At 41.1% G+C, this 21,499-nt stretch overlaps 1 protein-coding gene across 1 annotated transcript in view; it reads right to left on the bottom strand.

Annotated features, from left to right (window-relative positions):
• Nucleotides 1-21,499, bottom strand: part of RYR2 (ryanodine receptor 2) — a 543,213-nt gene that overhangs the window by 132,786 nt on the left and 388,928 nt on the right. The window contains exons 49-56 of the mRNA XM_032491926.1: nt 18,695-18,864; nt 16,913-17,133; nt 15,528-15,618; nt 13,398-13,538; nt 11,738-11,901; nt 9,416-9,494; nt 7,502-7,591; nt 6,516-6,653 (exon numbers count right to left, since the gene is read on the bottom strand). Of these exons, the coding sequence (XP_032347817.1) occupies nt 6,516-6,653; nt 7,502-7,591; nt 9,416-9,494; nt 11,738-11,901; nt 13,398-13,538; nt 15,528-15,618; nt 16,913-17,133; nt 18,695-18,864 (1,094 nt within the window). The remainder of the gene's footprint in view (nt 1-6,515; nt 6,654-7,501; nt 7,592-9,415; nt 9,495-11,737; nt 11,902-13,397; nt 13,539-15,527; nt 15,619-16,912; nt 17,134-18,694; nt 18,865-21,499) is intronic.

Genomic DNA, 21,499 nt, shown 5'->3' with positions numbered 1-21,499 from the left:
ACGAACTCTGGCTCATGCTTTCAAGTCTGAAATTCTATCTTGATATATTTCGTAATTGTGTATATTCTCTTGTTAGACATGGGTAAGCAAAAAACCAAAATAAAATGTACAAATGGGAGGGTACAGCTCAGGGGTAGAGCACATGCCTAGCATGCATGAGGTCCTGGGTTCAATCCCCAGCACCTCCATTAAATACATACATACATACATACACCTAATTACCTGCCCCCCACCAAAAAGAACAAAACCAAAACCCAAATCAAAGGTACCAAATGGCTCAGATCCGGGCCTATAGAACACAGAGGGGTTGTCCTATATGCTACCATAATGTTCTCATGGGCTACACGCAACAGACTGGTCAGTTTTGACTGAACCTTGGCTTCTGTGCCAGTACTGAGAATAGAATGTGTAATAAAATCACATTTTCTCTCCTTTAAGTGCCCTTGTAAGAAAACTGAGACTCACCCAAGGCCACAGAGCTAAAGCTCTGAGCAGGCAGGGCTCCAACTCAGGCTGTCTTCTCTCGTTCCTCCTTCCCTCAACATAGCGCAGCACAGCTCTTACCTCAGCACTCGCCGGCCCACAACTGCCCTCTCTCATGTTATCAGTTTGCAAGGTGCTCAATTCAAGTCCTCTTTCCAGCTGCCATCAAACTGGTCCTTCTAGGCTGGACACTGCTGACCACTGCTGGCCAGCCGCCTCGTTAATTCCACAAATGCCGGGAACCGCCCCTCCCACCCCCGTTCTCCTCTTCCACCTCTTTTTTCTCCGGTCCCTTCTCTGCCTCCTCTTCCATAAATTGCCTTTCACTACTTGTGGCTTTCTGCTTCACTCTTCAGCTGTAAACAGCCTTTTCGGTGTCCACATCTACTTTAAATATTTCATTCATCAACCACGTTTTAAAAACTAAAAATTAACTGATCTAGCCTAGTATTGTTCCTGTGCTCTAGATGTCAATTTTCAACCATTCATCACCATCTCCATCTGGGGACTCCATACGTGTATTAATCTACTGCTGCTGGAAGCAATCGTGGGAAATTGGCTGAAAACATCATAAACTAGGAGACGTCTGACTCGGCTCAATTAGCTAAACTCGAGGTATCAGCAGGGCTATGTCCTTTCTAGAAGTTGTAAGGACGAATGTTTTCCCTGTCTTTTCTAACCCACATTAAGAATCCTTCTGATTACACTGGACCCACCAATAATTCAGTACAACCTCTCCCCTCTCAGGGTCATTAACTTTGATCACACTGGCAAATGCAATCACACTGACAAAGCCCAAGGAAAGCGACATATATGAAGTATACGAAGATTCCAGCCACTGGGAATCCTGTTTGGAAGCCAGAACTCTGCCTAACACAATGGCTAAAATCAAAAGCATTATTTTCTCCTTGTCTCCCTCCTGCCCCCGGCACGGCTGTGCTCCTACCTCACCTAACACGCCCCTCCCACCTGGCGGCCCAGTCCAGGTCCACGGCAACCACCTCTGAACACATCTCCTCACCCGCCTCCTCCATCAGTCAGTCCTGTCTCTTCCGCAAAGTCTCTCTGGGGTACACCACCTCCCTCCATCGCCATGGTCTTTGCCCTAACTCAGGTATTCAAGGTTTTTGTTTTGTTCTGTGGGATGTATACAATCTCCTCCTGAGGAGTCTGTATGTCTGCCTTCAGTCTCCTCCTCTGATTCATTCTCTACTCAGTTGTTGGAATTATATTTCCAAATACTCATTATGTTATTCCCTGAGTTATAAACCTTTCCACTGTAAAATCTGCAGGCCTATTCATCTCAGTATTCTCAGAGTCAGGCCCCAGCCATCTCTCATCAACTTTAGGATTACAAACTGATTCCCAATCTCATCGATAATGAAATACGGCAAACATGCCTTAAAACTAATTTAAAAAGTATTAGACTCCATGCAAATTTTGTTGAATGAATGAATAGAACAGAGCTGATAGCGATACCTTTATTTGTCCTTAAAATAAAATTTTCAGTATTTAATACCTTCTTTGACCTTGTTCCTTATATGACAGAAATTTATGTCCTTTTAGCTTTGGAGTAAGTTATTGAAGCTGGTTTAAAGAACACAAGTAAATATTTGTTTATTCAGAGATAGATTATTTTCGTGTTTTGCATGACCCATTTCTTTCCTTTACATACACAGAAATCAGAAGACTGGCCAGTCTTGTAGAATTTCAAGTTAACCTGGAATACATACCATCTCTGAATTTAATTAACTCTCACCTTACTGGCAATAATAACATAACAAACATCAACCACCATGTGAATGGTTATTTTCAAGGGACATAGATTATCTCATTTAATCTTTACAACTCTGAAAAGTAGATATTCCTTTTTGCCATTTTAAACTGAGAAAAAAAAGGTTCAGAATTAAATACCTCTAACAGTCATATCGTGTAGTCAACAGTAGAAACAAGGTTTTAAAGTAATTCCTTCTGACTCCAAAGCACTTATCAAATGTCTTAAAATGTCCCCCGAGTGCTACCTGATTGGCTCCTGAGACCCCCTCCTCCCATCTCCCCGTCTCCTTGTCACTCACTCAGCTCCAACCTCCCTGGCTTCCTTGACCCTCATGTCCCAGGCCACACTTCCAACTCAGAGCATTCATGTGCATGACTTGGAACATTCTTCCCCCAAATACGTGTAACTCCCTCACCACTTTCAAGTCTGTTCAATTTATCAGCTCAATGAAATCTACTGATAACCCTGTATAAAACTGCAGCTCACCCCCAAATACCGTCCAATTCCCCCGCCCATGCACGCACAACCTGCTTTTCCACGCCGTCTTCTCTTTCCATAACATTTAATATATTTTGACCTAGTATGTCATTTACTTCTATCACTTACTTTCCCCATTGGCATGTCAGCTCCATGAGAGCAGAGGTTTTGGTCTATTCTGTTCACTGACCCATCTGAAAAGCTGACAGAGTGCACAGAACACAGCAGGTGCTCAGTAAACGTCTGCTTAAAGAAGAAATGAGTCATGCCTCTGTCCTGGCCTGCCTTTCAGTTCAAGATGGAAAACACGTTCCAGAGTTTCACTCCCATCTTCCTTTCCTTCTCAGGTTATAGGCTAATTTTAAAATCTGTTAAATAGTTTATACCATACGTATGTAATAAAAGCCAGATATAAGAAAATAAATTAAAATTGGGGAGTAAGTAAGGAATTACTCAGAACCTGTGGAATATGCTTGAAGTTGTGAGAAACGTTCTCCTTTTAGGCTGACTTGAGAGATGACCACCAAGAAGTCGAAACACAGCCACTCAGCCCCTCTCTAACGAGCATCTTGTCACTGCTGACCCCACCGGTATCTGTGCTCTCTAGTCTACACCCTACCAGGCCGTCACTGGCTTCACCCATGCCCACATGCTATCTTCACACGCAGATTACAAGGGCCTAATCGAGTGGTAAATTCCCTGGAATCATGATTCATGTGCTGTTCACGGCAAACAAAAGACATTCATAATGCTACTGAGCCACAAAAGATAACAATGATCATAATTAGGTCTAACATCGTCATTCTTTTAAGTGATTTATAAGCATTACAACATTTAATCCTCACAGCCATCTTTTAAATTAGATGCTCTTGTCTGCTTCATTTTAAAAAAGCGAAAACTGCAGCACAGAGAGGTTGAGCAGCTTGCCCAAGCTCACAAAGAAGCTGGTGACTCCGTGGTGAGGCCAGGGTCTGACCCAGACAGGCCGTGCCCGGCCTCGCTGGGTTGTGCAGTGGCACTTACACCTGACCGAGGGCGGGCTGAGCGCAGAGGGAGGAAGCGGAGTAGATCTAGCTCCAGAGCCACATCCACACGCCATCTCAGCACCTCCACTGACGGTCCCCGCTACACAGGGATGCCGCAAAAAGTGCTCCCCCATTTACCCAAGTAAAGGAGTGTACCTGTTACACCATGGAAAGCATCTTTGTAATCACTTGGGCAATCAGTAATGCAGAGTGGAAAAGACACTGAGAAGTCTGGCGAAATTATTATCAAACAATATAATTAAGGTTAGCAATTAAGAAATGATTTTAACATTTCAGATAATGTTGGTTTATGTTTAAAGAACAGTGGAGTGAAAATAACAAGGATTGTAAGTGTATTTGTGGCGTTTGTTACTCTGCATTTCTGACACTGATACCAATATTCCTATTTTTTTCACTACTAAAAGGTCAATGTACTACAAACTAAATAAAGGCTTTATCTACCTTTGAAGAAATGCTCTCTGGCATTAAAAATGTTTAAATAATGGTGATAATAATAAGAGTTGCCGTCACTGAGGCAAACAGATGAAGTACATTTCTAGGAAGCAGTGGTCCCAGGACTGAAGTCCAGCGGTCCCCCTCCAGAGCCGTCCCTCTGAATCTGTACACTCTGCCTCGGTGCCTTGGGCATAAGCACCTCCTCGCATTGTGAAGTGATGGAGGGGCCTTAACAGTGTGTGTCGTACATCACACTTATCTCTACAGATCAGTAAGACTTAAGAGATGGTTACACAGGTATCGGTTAATAGTGCTCACTGAGGGTTTAATGGGCACTGAGAGCTACCTTAGGAGCTAAGGGGGAGTAAGGAAGAGAGGAAATACACAGTTTTTTTAAGCAATCTTGAGAAAGGTCGATTGAAATTCAGCAAAACATAATTATGATTTTGCTGGGGTTTTAAAGAAAAGGTAATCCTTTTCTGAAGATGGATTGGTTATAGCTTATGCATTACAATTTACAGAGTCTGTAAGAATTTTCGATGTTTTAGAATCACTTTATTAAATCTGTAATGAAATTCTCTATCTGACGTGACCCCACACCACTGTGGAGCTCGTGAAGTTTCCATATGGGTTACCTGCAAAAGCGTGAACTCTACCAGTTATTTCCTCTCCAGGTGAGCATGGCTAGAACGGTGGTTTGGCCCTTGGCTCTCTCACCTCCCTGGCATTCTAGAAGAAGTCTAGAGCTAGGACAGGCGGAGGCACGCTCAGCAGGCCGCCCTGCCCGCCCGCGCTGACAGCAGGGCCAGGGAAGAGGTGTGGGGAGGCAGGAACAGGAAGATGGAGCCCCCACCCCCACCCCGCTGCTGCCCTTCCCCGCCCCCCCACACCCCCACACCCCGGGCTGTGCTCCTGCCGGGGTACACAGGCCCGGTTTTTCCGGCTAATAGACGACCTCTTTTCTGGTCTGCCTCCTACTATTTCTAGCCTTCAGTGCTGGCTGAGAGGACTGGCACCAGTATTGTCTCACTGGGTAAGCTCTCATTCAATACACGCAACTTTAAATTAGAGCACATGGTTTTGCTGTCAAGGGGAGTGGGAAAATCGACCCCATGTTTCCTAGCAAAGCTTCAAGCTACTTCCATATCTGATAATTTCCTTATTTCCTATATAACCTATAGGAAAAAAAGAGATCGTAACATTCTCTGCACTCCGCGTATCTTGCGCAGACCACCAGCCTAAACCGTACTGCTGTAGGAGGTCTGTCTCTAAGACCAAACTGTGAGTGGTTAGGACTGGCTCTTGTTATCTTTGTATTCCTACTGCCTGGAACTCAGTTTGTGCTCAATCTTTGCTCAAACAGATTAAAGCAGAGTATAATTTAGCGAGAAATGTGTGCACACATGATAAAAAGGTAAAATGTGCTTTTATAGCTTCCACCTTCATGATACTTGAGAGAATTTAACGTAAAATATCTGCAAATCGTATTTAGCTTATGTACCACACTTAATCTATTTAACAGTATATACCAAATACAAAGCAGGTGGAGCACAGACTTTCAGTCCCTTCATTTTCTTTTTTCAAAAATGTTATCTGTAAAATGGCAATAATCAATCTACTCCTTTGGTTAAACCAAACACAGTGACCCAAGCAGTCTGAAAAGGGACAATGGCAAGTTTAGCTCCCAGGGGAAATGAAAGGGCCAGCTGGTATCTGGTCCCCACCTTGACCCCTAGGTCCTCTGGGTCAAGGCTGTCCTCTCTCTCCCATCAGAGCACTGAGCCCCACAGCCAGGCCGAGCTGGGACCTGGCTGGCAGGACCTCCCTGAAGTGACCAGGGATGTGCCCTATGACGGCGGCTCTGCCTGGCCGGCTGCACATCCTCTCTGCGTCGGTGGGCAGGTGCCCGGGCTCACTCAAATGGAACATCCATGAAGGTTTCAGATCCAGATCCTAAGAACCAAGCTTAGGAAAGGAGACCAGCTCTCCAGACGACCTAATTGGAGGTGAGGAACACATGCTACACCCTTCATGAGTGCAACTTCAAGACTCTGTCACTGGGGACTTCTTTATACACTGTCAGACGCACGACATGATATACAAAATTCCAGTGCGTTAACCAAGACTTAAATGCACGTAAAAGTAAAGACAAAGGAACAGAATTTTCCCCTCTTCTAAATTTTATGTTTATCCTCAGAATTTTCAAATGAGCTGTTTTGGAAAACATAGTAATCAAATGAACTATTGGAATTACTTCAAAAGAACATGAACAATGCAGCCAACACCGTGACCCTCACCTGGCTTGTCTGAGAAATGCGACGAGTCCGGTTGTAAAGGGCCATGCTGTCTCCCTCCCGTGTCCTTTCAATCCTCCACCCCCAAGCCAGCATAGTTTTTAAAGATTCTTTGATTGGCCAGCGATAAATTTCTTTTTCCTAGAAACAAAAACAAAAACAAAAAAGAAAAGAACAGAAAAAGAAAGAAAAAGCAAAAGAAGAAAAAAAAAGAGAAAGAAAAGGGTGGGGCATTATGAACCTAAATAAAAGAAGTATTTAATGCTTTGTTCTGAAATACTCCGCCTTCACTTAAAATTTTTTGATTGTCATCATTTAAAAATAAAAAAGGAAAGTAAAAATTCTGAAGAGCAGAGTGTGAGCTGAGATGGAGTCTGGCTTCTAAGAGGGATCCTAGCTTATTAAACATGAGGTTAATTCCCTTTAGTTTCCCAGCTCCTGGTTCTTCAGACAGAAACTAGAAAGGAGAAACACAATTAGGAAAAAGTGCCAGATTGTATGGCACGTGCTTGAAGGCTTCTCTACCATCTGAATAAACAGAGAAGTAACTTCCTTCCTAAGCACCAAGCTAGAAAATTCTTTTCACTAGATTTACTGAGATCTTGATTTCTCTCCAAAGAAGTAAGATACATGAAAAACAAGTAATAAGTGTATCAAAATAGATTACCTCATTATTCCTCATCAAAAAACTCTTAAGAAAATTTTCTAAAGTTCTTAAAAATATAGGAGAGGAATAAAAATCTAAAAGAAACAGAAAAATATTAAATAGGGAAGAAAATAACCAATTAAATACTGACAAAAAAGGGGACTGCAGAGAAAAAGACAAAGGATAAAAAATAAAAACTGGGACCTTTGAGAAAAGGTAAAAACAGTATATTCAAAGTAAGGAAGACATTTTAGTAAGAAATTTCCATAGCAAAGAAAAGACTCTCCCCCTCGAATTAAAACTGTATAGCCCAAAATATAATAAAACAAAATAAACACCTCACCTTTTCAGATAACAGCTTATATGGCTTCATTAATGGCTGAACTTTAGATGAGTCTGAATATATTTCTCCATAAATCCATCCATTTGCCAACTAAAAAAATTCAAAATCATTTTATAGGCATTAATTTTAGAGGGTGTAGGTGTGCATGTGTTTAAGTGTGTACTTGACAAAATAAATCTAAAATGAACCAAGACAAGGATTGCTTGGGATTTTATCCAGCATAAGTCAGTGTACAGACTTCCTCCCTAGTCAATATGATATCGAGCAATCACCTGGAGCAACTCTTTCCTCCAGAGACGAAAGCGCCCAGTCCTCCTTAGTCAGGTCTGAGACCAGATCACAGACCCAGAGGAAGCTCAGGCTGCAGCGTCCTGTGACACGCGGATGTGAGAGCTCATTTGAAACAGAAGATTCGGGGCAGCTGCTTTATTTGGAAGCCTCCCTGAATAACGCTACCTGTTTTGCCAATCCTACATTCAGTCACCTTCAGTACATTCGTCTCCATTACTGCCCATGTAATTTTGCACATATCACCGTTTCCCTGTCTTGTTTCACGTCTGTCTATGCGGTAACGAGACTGGAAGAGCTCAGGACGGTCTTCCTGTAAATTTCCTCTCCCTCACCACCCCCGCCAGCTCAGTACCTACTGGAATCTTTTTATAAAACAGGCACTTAACTCCTACTGACTAACCTAGTAAATCCACTAAATTACTGAACAAAGAGACACAGGCTCAACAAAACAAAAAGGGGGTTTCTGAGAGGGAGTGAGGGCTGGCTGGCCAGGGCAAGAACGTGAAGCTTGACAGGGTGACGCTGGGTCGCTACGTAACACAGGCAGCTTTTGGACCCTCTGCTGTTTGATTCTCACTTCGCCAAATCAGTACATGCTTATTTTAGATTCCTGCATCGTCTCAGCTTAATCCCTCTGACAAGTCTATTTTCACCATCCTCTCTCAAGTTTAACGAGGTTCAACTTAAATGTAACTGCTCTGGTATGACATCTCCTCCAGAAAAGCGTCTTGATATGCAGGCAGGACTTGTGTCACAGATCGCGTCTGCTTCAGTTCTCTCATTCGGGTTGGTTTCCTTTTTTTTTTACATCGGAGTCTAGTTGATTTACCACGTTGTGTTGTTAGTTCCTAGTGATACAGTTATACGCATATATTCTTTTTCAGGTTCTTTTCCATTGTAGGTTATTACAAGATACTGAATACAGTTCCCTGTGCTGCATAGTAGGACCTCGTTGTTTATCTATTTTATACACAGTAGTTTAGAAAACGAACTTACACTTACAAAAGGGGAAAGGCGAAGAGGGATAAATTACAAGTTTGGAATTAACAGATACAAACTACTATATATAAAATGGTTTTCTTTTCTTGACAAAACAAATAAAACCTGCCATCTTCCCAGGTAAGTGAACCACAGACCTACTTAGTAGTAAGAAGTAAGTCAGAAGAGCAGAAGGTGCAAATAATCACTAAACCCTGATAAGTGATTTTCAAGACTTTATCTAATATAAAATTACACATAAAGCTAAAGTTCCCTTAAAAGATTTCTGGACCCAGACTCTCCATTTCTTACTGAAGCCCTTGATGATTATTACTTTTTACTCCCACAAAAAGATGTATGTTTAGAAACATACATGATTTAGCTAATATATTTTTTGAACTTTTAGCACTGTGCTTTTTTATGAACTCAAATATTCTTATCTGTGTATGTGTAATATGTGTATCAGTGGCAGAACTAAATATTATATTAGGCTAAATATTATTTTAACATATCATAATTAAACATTCTTTCCAAATCTGAAGCTCTCACTTTTCAGTGGAAAACTGTCATGGTCAGAAATGTCTGAGCCATGGCCAGTCATTAGGTACGTTCACTACTGAATAAAAGGGACATTCTGACTTTTACCTTGTCCATCGACCATTTGTCATGGGAATGCTCTGCATATTTGCTAATGAAGTACTCCAACTTCTCAGGAATTGTGATACTATGAGAAAAACAAACAAAGAAAGGCTTGATTTTCACAGGACTTACAAGGAATCATATTAATAATTTACTCACAGCTTATGATTGCTTAAATCCCATTCAATGCATGACTTAAACTGTTTTAACAAGGTCTAACTTTTCCATATTGTAGGAACAATATAAGAAAAATCAAGCAGATAATGTTCTATCTGCCCATCTTATATTTGATTCATCCTTGATGTCTTCATGTAAGTTATATACAAGAACAATTACACAAAGAATAAGTAAAAATAATTAAAATGTATTCAAAGACGAGGACAATACATTATACCAAAAGTTTTAAAAAATCTGAATGAAGATAAAGTTAGATTCAACAAGCTTAGACATACTTCTTTCCCACATTCGTTATTCTTGTGAAGTTATTTTTCCTTTTTGACTTAAGTCTCTTCTGCTACAACTATAAATGGGTAAAAGACTGCTGAAATCTCACCAGTTACATTTTGTAAATTTTACATTAATTTCATACAACTAGTGGTGTGTTAATGATTTTAAATGTTAATGGTCGATACATAAATTCTAAATGTTACTAGTGTGCACTAGAGGGAAAAAAGTAATTGACCGATTCATGCTTTATGATTTTGTAACACTTCTTCTTGATTTCTTTCCTGTTTAAATGAATACTTAATCCCTTGAACAAATGCTGAGTCCATGCAACTGGTGACCAGGTCTGATGGTAAATCCGATGGTAAATCTAAGACTTGGGAATATCACATAGGTCTATGAATGGAAAATTAAATATGCATGTAATTCCATTCACGAATGAAAATATGTGAATGCAATTAACTTTGAGAATAGAATGGCAAGGGAAACCTAGAATAATGAGATGGTTTACTATTCTTTTCCACCAATGTTATCAGTTAGTAACTGAACGACAGGACATACACATACTTAAAACACAGTACGTAAAAATCACAGAAATGTAGAAATTACTGACATTACTATGCAAACCTAACCTGTTAAGAGGCCCCCAAAGGGGCACGCTTAGGTAAATTAGGGTACATGCCCAACGTTTATTAACTAATAGGATGTTATTAATCAACACCGAAGTCATGACATTGTTCTGATGTTATTTTAAAATCCTGGATGACATGGTATGTGAGCAAACCACAAACTTACCCATGTAGCAATGTGCACATGTGATATTCTGGTTTACTTACTTTAGAAGAGACACAAAGGATCAATCACATAAGCCAAACCCTGGGTGGGTGGAGTCTTTCTCACAGGACTGTCATCAAATACCAAACATGCAAATTTATGGCATTATCAAACTAATGGCATACCACTTGGGTTGAATTTTGATCCGGTAGAAAGCTAAACCAGCTGGGGGGCCACCCAGAGGCCTGGAAGCTGAACTCCCCAGCACATTCAGACTCCCAGGACGGTTCACTATCAAGTGACTACCAGGCTAATCCTGATCTCACGGAGTCACCAAGGAACGGGCAAGACAAGGTGGCGTGAACAGCCGCTTCTCTGCAAGTGGGAGACCAGGGTCCTACTTGAAGACGGTAACAACAACAACGGAAGTGCTGAGACTCCAAACCCTGCCGTGCCCAGACGCCCTATCTGTAGAACAACTTGTGCAAGTAGGTACGTGGAAGAAGCTTCCTGACGTTAAGCAACGTGTGATCTGTGGTTGAGGCTGTCACACTGCCTTCTGACCGCATGCTGAACTGTCCGCAAATGTTCTCACTTCACGTTCCCTGCACTCTCATGCTGCGCTTGACGATGCTGAACGTTGGCTGCTAACCCTAGGCCTTGCTAAGGCCTTGATGTAGTGACGGTGAAGTGATGTCCTGCGGCTCACGGAAACAGCTTTGCGCTGCGTGCTGGGAGCACCCCGAGCCACAGACTCTACACGGGTTGGCTGCAATGATTAATAAACATTTAGGGCAAAATTTCAACTAAAAATGTAACTGATATACTTCCTTGACTCTCATTATTACAGAGCTTACCACGTGGTTACACACAGAGAATCCTGATTGCGTTAAGAGGGGATCCCTTAGACGATACATCTTATCTACCTCTGATATTTGTATAACCATTATTATTGCTACCATCATTGCATCAAGTCCAGGGACCCCTATTAAAAGGATACCAATTCAAAGGGGGCATGGATTAGAGAAAGTTCACTTTAGTACCTTATTCAATTTCAGACTTCACACATCATTTACAATAAAAATCTGCTGCAATAGAAAGAGTCCATACTTTGAGGTATCAACAGGTTGTGGGTTAAAGTTCCCTTCAGAATCCATTGATGACTGTTTTTCCATCATACTGACATAATTTGACTCCATGTAGTCTGGGGGCAAAGCTCCTGCAACTGCGCTCAGGCAAGGCAGTGCCAGTTTGAAAAGTTCTTGTTCATATTTCTGGGAAGAAACGGAGGACCGAAAAAATAAATACTCCATGACTACGTAGCAAAAGTTGTCAGCCTGATCCCTGCAGCTGATATGATGTTGTAGGAGAAAATATGAATTATCCTGGGCTAACTCAACTCCCCAACAGTATCTTTTTCTGGAAAATGGAAAATACAGCCTGAAATCCCATCAAACATAGGAGAAATGGAAGCTTTTTATTGCCATTGTACCATAAGAAGAATCAAATCTTTGCTTCTCTAAAAGTTTATTCTCCAATATTTGAAATGAAGTGACCTTGACTATTGTTAAGTGTATAACATGTCCTTACAACATAAACATAATTTCAACGATATGATCCTTCCAGGTAGCTACAGATCATTGCTGCACCATGTTATAAAGCCTATACATGAAAAATACCTAAAGCGTAACATCCCAGAGAGTAAGAAATTTTAACAATCTGTAGCGTAACATCCCAGAGAGTAAGAAATTTTAACAATCTGTACTGTGTTACAAAGGTATGAAAAATAAAACTCTGAACTGAGAAAGAAATTCTATAGGAAACATGCATAATCAAAACTTTCGCAAAGTATTTGTATATTAGTTACATAATTAGTTAAATTTGTATTTGTAGATTTTTAAAAAATCAAAAATAGTAATTATTTAAGTTATCTCACTTCAAAGGATCAGTTTTCAATTAAAGTTGCTAATTCATCTAAAATTACCTTCTACATGTTATTTTAAAAGGGCTCTTGGTTTACCAAAGGCAATTCAGCAAGAAAAAGCAGCAAAAAGTATCTACCAAATGTAATCACAGATAAAACTCCCTCATCATGTAACGGACTTCTGGTTACACTATTTCGGTCATCTGACAATGCCTGCTTGCAAATTCAAATTGATTTTGGTTACTAACTTAAGCGTAAGCATACAAAGCACGCTGTCCTGCTTCTCTCTGAAATACTACGCTCCCATCGTCTGAAAGTGTATGAACTGTTCATTCATACACATGGCAACTGAAAGGGAACGCCACGTGCATTGAGCATCACTGAGTGCAGGCACTTCAATCTCCACAGCAGCGAAGCACGAAGTCAGTAAGGCCACTGGAATATGGTACTTTTATGAGACTCAGTATTTCATATTTTTACGTTTGATAGGATTTCTTCAGGCTTTATGAGATTGGAGAGGCGACTAACTAGGGAGGGTTTGAGTCCAAGTAAGTCCAAGTGCACCAGAAATTTATCAACCCATGTACCTCATTTTCCAAAATGCTTAGCCATCTTAAAACCAGAAAGTATTACAATCACAAGGGACATGTTACCATAATGTTATGCAAAGTCAATATAAATTGCATTTTCAACATGTGTTATAAATTAAGAGGAAAATTAAAACTATGTCAATCTTGAAAAGCAAAGATAGCATCCCACCATTCCACTAGGAATACTCTCTTATGAAGAGCCTACGACTTTTACATTATTTTATTACACAAATAAACCCACAAAATATTAAATTACCTTTTGAGACAGTGCATCAAAAATGCCCCAGAACAACTTTCTTGATAAATGAAGTTCTTCTTCTGAGGCAGCTCCAAAGTTTCCCCACCCTCCAGGCAGGCAGTAATATTTCCAGCATCTTTCATAATGATTTGTCAGCAGCTGGGTGGGAAAACAATTATAAAAGCACTGAGCTAAGGACACCTCTTAGATTTTTCTCATTTCCTCCCAAACGACATTCTAAGGTCCTGCAATAAGGCCAACTGAAACGAAGCCATTCGAGCCCACAGGAACTCTCTGGGTTGGAATAGTATTCCCTTGCATATGATGTCTCTTTAAAATTTAACTCTGATCACAGTATGAAGACCACGCATTCAATTTCACAAATAACTCTATCTTGAACAGCATTCTTTATGAGGTTGTTTAGTTATCTGTGTATTCCTGGGTTCTACTTCAGTTGCTATCATATGCTCAGAAGTCTATGAACTGTTATCCCCTGGAATCCATGCAGGTAACGAAGGGATTGAAGTCAGGGTGACCCAAAGGCACATGTAAGTATCTCTAGCATACAGCAGCTAAAATGTGCATTCTCAGGGAACAACAGTGCTGAATATTTTTGCTTCTTCTCTGCCTGTCCTTAATCTCCACACTTTATTATTTGCTTCAGAACTGACATTTCTAAGTAAACTTCCCAAACTGCTCTACTCCAAAAATTTCTTAATCTACATATCTTGGGTGGTTCTGGATGTAATTTATTATCTTACTGAATGTCTATGTTGTTTAAGCTTTTATTTATAAATATTTTGTAGGACTAAATTGGAAATTCAAAGGCAACAATAGAATGTTTCAATCTCTTGGTAGCTCTTTGGATAATTTATTCATGATTTATAAACCAAGAAATATTCACAACTATTTGCCAAATTAATACAGTGATCTTTGAATCAACTATAAATTTTTGAACTCTCTTTCCTATATCTAAGAAGGAAAATAAATTAATAAGGATTACTCTTATTAAAGCTAACTAATCTCTTATTGTAGAAATATTTCTTCTTGTTTGGTTTCCCTCTCAGTTACAAAACACACATACACACAAAATTTAGGAATCTCAAATGATGAAATACAGGGAACTAATTTGCTTGGAGTAACATGGAAATATCTATAATGCAAAAAAGACCTTTATCACATAAAATGCTACTGTATCTTTTTATAGGGTCCAGTTTATTTGTATCAAGAAAATTTTGCATGACAAGCACTATCCTAGGTGATAAAAACTGTAAAAATGGGACATTCAGCAAGGGTATAATATACTTTGCGTAATTCATTAATTTATCTAAATTTATTAAAGCAAAATCAATTTTTATAGAGAAAGACTGTTTTTGTTAAATATCCAGGTGTGCTTAGTTTAATAGCAGCTCACTTTTACCTCAGGCCTCCTTTTGCAGCATTACTCCTGGGTGGCCAAGAGGGAAAAATGAAGCTCAACAGTCGGCAGAGCTGGGCGGCCGCCTTTAAAAATCCGCAACCGTACAATGGCCTCCACGCACAGACCGCACTGCCAGATGTATTAGCAGACACCTAATACCTTAACCCTGAGTCTGGAGCGGGGTGTCAGGTGATGGGAAAATATCCCCAAGTCAGTAAGACAGCATGAGACGAGACTGTTCACGAACAGAACGACGAGGCCGGGTGGAGAAAATGCAGTGACCTTCCTACCTTCTCTGACAGAGTGTAACAGCATATACAGACAGACCACCTTTGAACCTCATGAAACGGTGTTTGGAGGCTGTCATCTGATTACCAACTTGGGAAGCGCCGTTAAAGCCTGCACTTAATCTCTGGAGGCGGCGGCCACAGGAGGCCAGGCCTCGCGCCACGTGTGACAGCCTGAGAATGTCCTGGCTCACCTTTCCCCTGTGGCCCGTTTTTTCCCATTGGTTTCCATTTCCACTGACTTACAGTAAATCAGCCTGAGCCTTTCTCTGGTCTTTCACTGTTTATTTTCAGTTGAGGTACACGTATCCATAACTTACATGCCCATTTCAATAACTGGGGTTTTTCCAGCATCAAAATACGATATATGTACGTATTATAACAGGAAGCAAAGTCGGAGGATCCAGTAAGCAAATCACGACAAACGTTTCCTGCACTTACCTTAAGAGGCATCTTTGCATGTTCATTTAATAGTGGAACATCAAACACTAATCTTCTGAGTAAGTGCTGCATCATAGAAGGTCTCAGTTGGCTGGGGGAACAGAGCTAGCTTTAACAACGGGCATTTGATGATGTTTAAGCTAAGGAGACAATTCATTTGATTATACACGCCAAGAACCTGGACCTATGTGTCTCTTCAGATGATGCTAATTTTAGGGGTTTCTAATCCGAAGGTTAACCAATAGTTATTACAGAACCTTATAAAAGGCTCCGGATCACCTCAAGCCCCCGATCTGCAGACCAGTCCTCATTTGCTACAGGAGCTGCTTTCCCTCTGCGCCTGCCCTGCCCACCACTCCCAGCTACAGACCCCACTGCTCCTGTTAATTTAGTAAGTGCTTCTTCCCTGACTGCAGTGGGTGCGAAGGGTCTGCAGGGACCAGATGAGGAGCAGAAAGAAGGAGAGAAACAGACTGAGACAGAAACCTTGCCAGAGAGGAAGGAAAGAAAATGAACACACAGTGAACATCCACTGTGTTGGGCAACCCTAAGTGCTTCATCTTACCTAATATTTAGAAAAAAAATCCGCAAAATCAGTATTTTGATTCCATTTTACAGAAATGTAGGGTCAGGGAAGTTATAAAGTAATTTCCCTTTTTTTTTTTTTTAATCTCTCTCAGCCCCATCTGGCTTCTAAATCCATCACTCACTCCATCATGAGTGAGAGAGACCTTCCCTTCACAACGTGCTGGCTGGCAGCAAGCGTTCACCCCACAAGGGCTCCTGTCAACTAGAAAGAAACCGCTACCCTAGCAACGGTCTGAGAAATGGCCACTTGCACTGCCAGAACTTCAAAAGGAGAGGACATGCTTCTGGTTTTCACCGGAAGACCTCCGAACACCTCTGTCTCCAGGAGGTGGCTTTCCAGGCTGGAGGAAGGAGTCTTCATCACTGTCACACACAGGTAATGCTTTAATATTATACTGTATCTTTATTAAGTCTCCCTTCTCCTCTTCTCTTCTGGAAGAGGAGTTAAAACCATCACACACGGTCAAAAGGGGAGAGTCTACAATCTTACACTAAGGTGGCCAGGGACTCCTCACATCATCACCTCCCCACCAGCACCCAGAAGCGCATCCTCGTCCAACACGGCATCCAATGGCCGGATGCCCAGAAAGTCGTGGAGGAGTCTTCCTGACCCTGACCAGGAGCGAGGGTGCACCGGCAAGTATCAAGCCTCAGGACACAAAAGTCCATAGAATGAATTCATTTTTTTGTCCAGAAATTGTTGCCAAAATTCATGACAATTTGTCAAGGGTGCAGAGTAAATTTTCTTCCTTAAAGAAGGAGAAACTTGGTATAGACGTCACTGCCCACTCACTTACCCACAAATGGAGAGCAGACACACTTCAATGGAGTCCCGCTGAGCTTTGGTAAGTGAACAGCCCTTAGAGAGTCTGTACACCGTGTGAAGTAAGGAGTCGATGAGCGAAGCGTGGTGCTCGGTGCCCGCAAACAGAGGAGCGCACCGGGTCAACAAGGGCAGCACAGCTGTGCAGAGGTACCGATTGAGGGCCAGGGCCATGTCTGTGGCGCTCAGGGCAGCCTGCAGGGAATGGGAGAGGAGACCGTCATCTGTGCCGCGCGGGATCAAAGGGATCAACGTGCTGACACGTAATTTCATGATCTAGAAAATAAAGATATGCCATATGGAAACGTACTCCTGTTATGGCATTTACTGTGGTTCATGTGCTTTTTTACTACTGAAAACAATCAATTTTCCATGGCTCATAAATAGATAAAAACAAATGAAAAATACCACAGGATATCACTTACATGTGAAAACTTAAAAAATGCCACAAATGAACTTATTTACAAAAGACAAAGAGACTCAGACATAGAAAACGAACTTATGGTTACCGAAGGGGAGGCGGGTGGAGGGATAAACTGGGAGTTTGGGATTAGCAGATACTAACTACTATATATAAAATAGGTAAACTACAGGGTCCTGCTGTACAGCACAGGGAATTACATTCAATAACCTGTAGTAACCTATAATGAAAACAAACATGAAAAGGAATATATACGCGTGCGTGTATAACTGAATCACTATGCTGTACACCAGAAATTAACACACTGTAAATCAACTATACCTCAATTAAAAAAACGAATGAAGTAATACCTATCTCTTCAAAAAGGCCAAGAGGTTCATGTTCTAGAATAAACTATTAAGGGGAGGACGGATGAAAGATGAAGACACCCATGAGTTCAAAGAATGTGAGTGCCTTCCTTTCCCGGAGAGGCAAGAGAAAGAAGTTTATTCTCACAACAGATCTCAAATTCGTAAGTTCTTTCTGAAACCTATTTATCAATATTATTTGTATTTCTGTTCACGTCCATCAGCATCAATAATCAAAGGCTGACTGTCTTACTATGGCATCAACTATACTAACTGGGTTTAGAATTTCACACAAACACAACCAAAAAAGGAAAAATAAATTCAGTTTTATTTTGACTTCTCCTCTCATAGCTTTCATGAGGGAGCTATTGCCAACTCAAGATCTGATTTCCTCTGCCATTAAAAAGACTCATTTAACTGCAAATAAAAGGCGGTTTGATGATACCTCCCAGAATAACATTCAGAACTTCAGCTTGTTTTACAACGTCTCACATAGCAGAACAGTTACATGGATAATGGCAGATTCTCAATATGGGCCACTGGGTCCACTGGACAAATTTCAACCTATGTGCATGTTAACCCATGATGACACCAGGATGACACTGTAACTGGTATGACTCAGCAATTCCCAATAAACTTTCTTAATACTGTTCACTGCTTTTACTGAGAAGCACAATAGTTTATGTCGACGCAGAGGTGGACAGGAGCCTCTGTGACCTCCCACATTAGGGTGATATGAACATCTTATTGTCTTCCCTGGCACCTGGTCAGAATTCTCGTCTTACTCCTGAGATGGTCCATTTTCTCCACGATTCAGTGAATTCCTTGAGGATTTAGTCTATTTTATTTTCTGTTTACCCATTGCGTGCCTCAAAACGTAACAGTAAGTCAACAAACATTAGGTGACAATACATGAATGAACAAGTCGGTCGAGGCAAGGATATCATAAAGCAGAGATTGAAGAGTCAAAAGTTGTGGAAGTCATTACCGTGTCTAAAGAAGCAGCAGCCCGGAGATCTGGCAGAAAGCCAACCTCAAGAAGGTGGAGGAGGAAGTCTTGAACCTCAATTCCATAGACCCTGTCAAGGAACAAAACCATGGCTGCCTTGTGATCTGGGCAAAACCCCGCAGACATGTCAGGCTCCACCACATTCCCATCTAAAAGAGAGAAGGTGACATGCTGTTACTGGTCATGCCACTCATGACACTGATTACAAATGGCTACTTTCCAGCCCTCATGTTTTAAATACAGTCATCCCTTGAATGAGTTTCTGCCCTCCTACTACCCACAAACAAGTGCTGAAAATTGGCTGAGGAAATACGGCACTGTCGCTTAAACCCAAGGTCATTTAAATGTCACGTGGGCATCCATCTGTTACCTGTGTCCGTGCTAAGGACACAGCACTGTGCCAGACAGCGAGGAGGAAACAAAAGGGCATCCCAAGTCCACGTGGTGGAAGTAGGAGTGAATACTGCAAAGCTCAAATGTAACGCAAGGTTTCACTCTTTTCAAAATGAGAGCCTCTTTAAGACCCTAATAAAACGCACGGACCCTGTTGGTAATTGTGGCCCATTTACACAAATATGGTTTAGACAGTTACAAAATGATGAAAAAGACTTTATGAACCAGTTTGACTTTCAAATGAAACACATTTCATTAGTCATAATAGCATTTAGCAACATATCAAACACATCCGGGAGTCGTACTATTTTCTCTATGAATAGTCAGTGCTTGCTGGTTATAGAGGTAAGAGACTTCCTTTGTGCAACCACAGAGTCACGTGGGGATCACGGACATGAAGAATTAGGAAATCACATGCCAATTTAAAATGCTGGGGAACGCACTTGTTTTCTGTCTGATCATGTGATAATTATGCCAACTGCCGCTGCTAACGCACTGGGAGAGTCTGCAAATACATCACAACATCTTTAACACTGATGTAATGTTAAGAAGGAAGGACCCAGGGAGAGGGGATACATGACCACACCCATCCTGAGAGAACAAATTCACATTCTTGTTTTCATTCCTAGTCAATGATTCAATTTGATATCTGAATCACAAAAATGAACGAATAACAATGTTTTAAAGGAAATTAAAGACTAATACTGAGTCACTTCCATTCCTTATAATTGTAACGAATACACCTAATGTCGTCCTCCCTTTAACTGCAATGACAAGAACAATAACGCCTGTCACTTGTGCTGCTGTCAGGCACTGTGCTAGGCATGGAACAGACACACTCTCCCAGGCGTTCACAAGCACACTGTGCAGGTGGTATTATTATCCTCCTTTAACAGAAGATGACAACCGACCGTTAGGGAAGTTAAAGAACTTGTCCAAGTTGTATATCTAGTCATTGGCACAGTTAGATTTAAACTAAGTAAAACTGGATTTAAAATCCATCCAAAGGTAATTTAATTCTCAGATTAAATCAGCATGCTCCACTTTTCAACTAAAAATCTCTATGAAGTTCCAGCTCAATTTTCCTAAAAACCACATTATAGGTCATTTACAGTTGTAAGATTCTATTGTTTGAATACAGAGTGGGCCTAAGGGAATGATGAGCAACTCATCGATCTTAAAATACAGTTTGCTTTGTAGACACTTGTTCGTTTTAAGGGGGCCTGTGACCAGGGCTCCTGGATGTGCTGCTCCATCTCCACTCTGTCCTCAGGTGCACGGGGGCAGTAAAGCCAGGCACTGCCTCCTCTCAGACTTCGGGAGACTGGACTGAGTCGAGGGGGTAGCTGCATGGGCTTTACCCTGTGGTCCCCAAACTACGCATCCGTCCGCCTGAAACCACTGCCTCCAGCAGTCTGCCCAACCTGTCCGGGCCAAGAGCTGCAGGAGCAGGACACCTGCTTTCACACTAGATACCTGCCCCTTCAGCTTTCTCAGCTCCACCTTCTTTCATTATTATTTTGGGCTACCCTCTATTTCTGGGACAAGTATGATAAAAACATCTGAGAATGACCTTAGCTAGGAACGAGGGGCAGGGTACAAAATATTTAGAGACGAACTTCACATACTGAAATACAGGACATATCACAGCAATTATCACTGCTAACTGGTGATGCTTACAGGACCCAATGACCCGTCATTAAAACAAGAGGAGAAATATTTATGGTTTGAGTTTTAAAGCTGGTTTAACTGCATATCACAGCAAAATAAAAACATACGGGTTTCTGCCTACATTCTCCATAAACAGAAAAAGGTTAAAAAAATGCAGCAACTGCAGGAGGTCAGGGCTAGGAATAGTTCAGTGTAGAGTGCATGTTTAGCACTGGGTTCAATCCCCAGTACCACCGTTAAAAATAAATTAAAAAATAAATAAATTTTTTAATGCAGTAATTTAACAATGACCAATAGATTGCATTTAAAAAATTAACTTTAATTGTGATTGTGATAGTTCACCAAAAAAAAAAAAAAATCCTTTAAATCCCAGGGTAGACAATATACTGCATATTTATGACAAAAATATCATATGTTATTACAACACAATTAATTAGAACAGGAAAGAAACTAACTTGGAAAATCTAAAAGGCCAGTGAAGACAGACAGTTGCAGGAGGATGAGGTACACTGAGACTCTGGGGGCAATTCTGACAGGGACGTCTAAACACCCTTCTAGTCCTTGCTCTTGGTTCTCTGTTGTTACTAATTTTAACTGCAAAACTCAGCATTTATTTATTCCCTAATCTACATGTCACTGGCATGATTCTTATCTCTTTCCTTCGACTGTGAATTTTATGGCTCAGAATGTAGGGAAAGACAAGACATTCTAGTTCAGTAA

The sequence above is a fragment of the Camelus ferus genome, chromosome 11 (genome assembly GCF_009834535.1).
Source record: "Camelus ferus isolate YT-003-E chromosome 11, BCGSAC_Cfer_1.0, whole genome shotgun sequence".
In the NCBI taxonomy this organism is placed as follows: domain Eukaryota; kingdom Metazoa; phylum Chordata; class Mammalia; order Artiodactyla; family Camelidae; genus Camelus; species Camelus ferus.
This window is presented reverse-complemented; position numbering and strand designations above follow the sequence as displayed.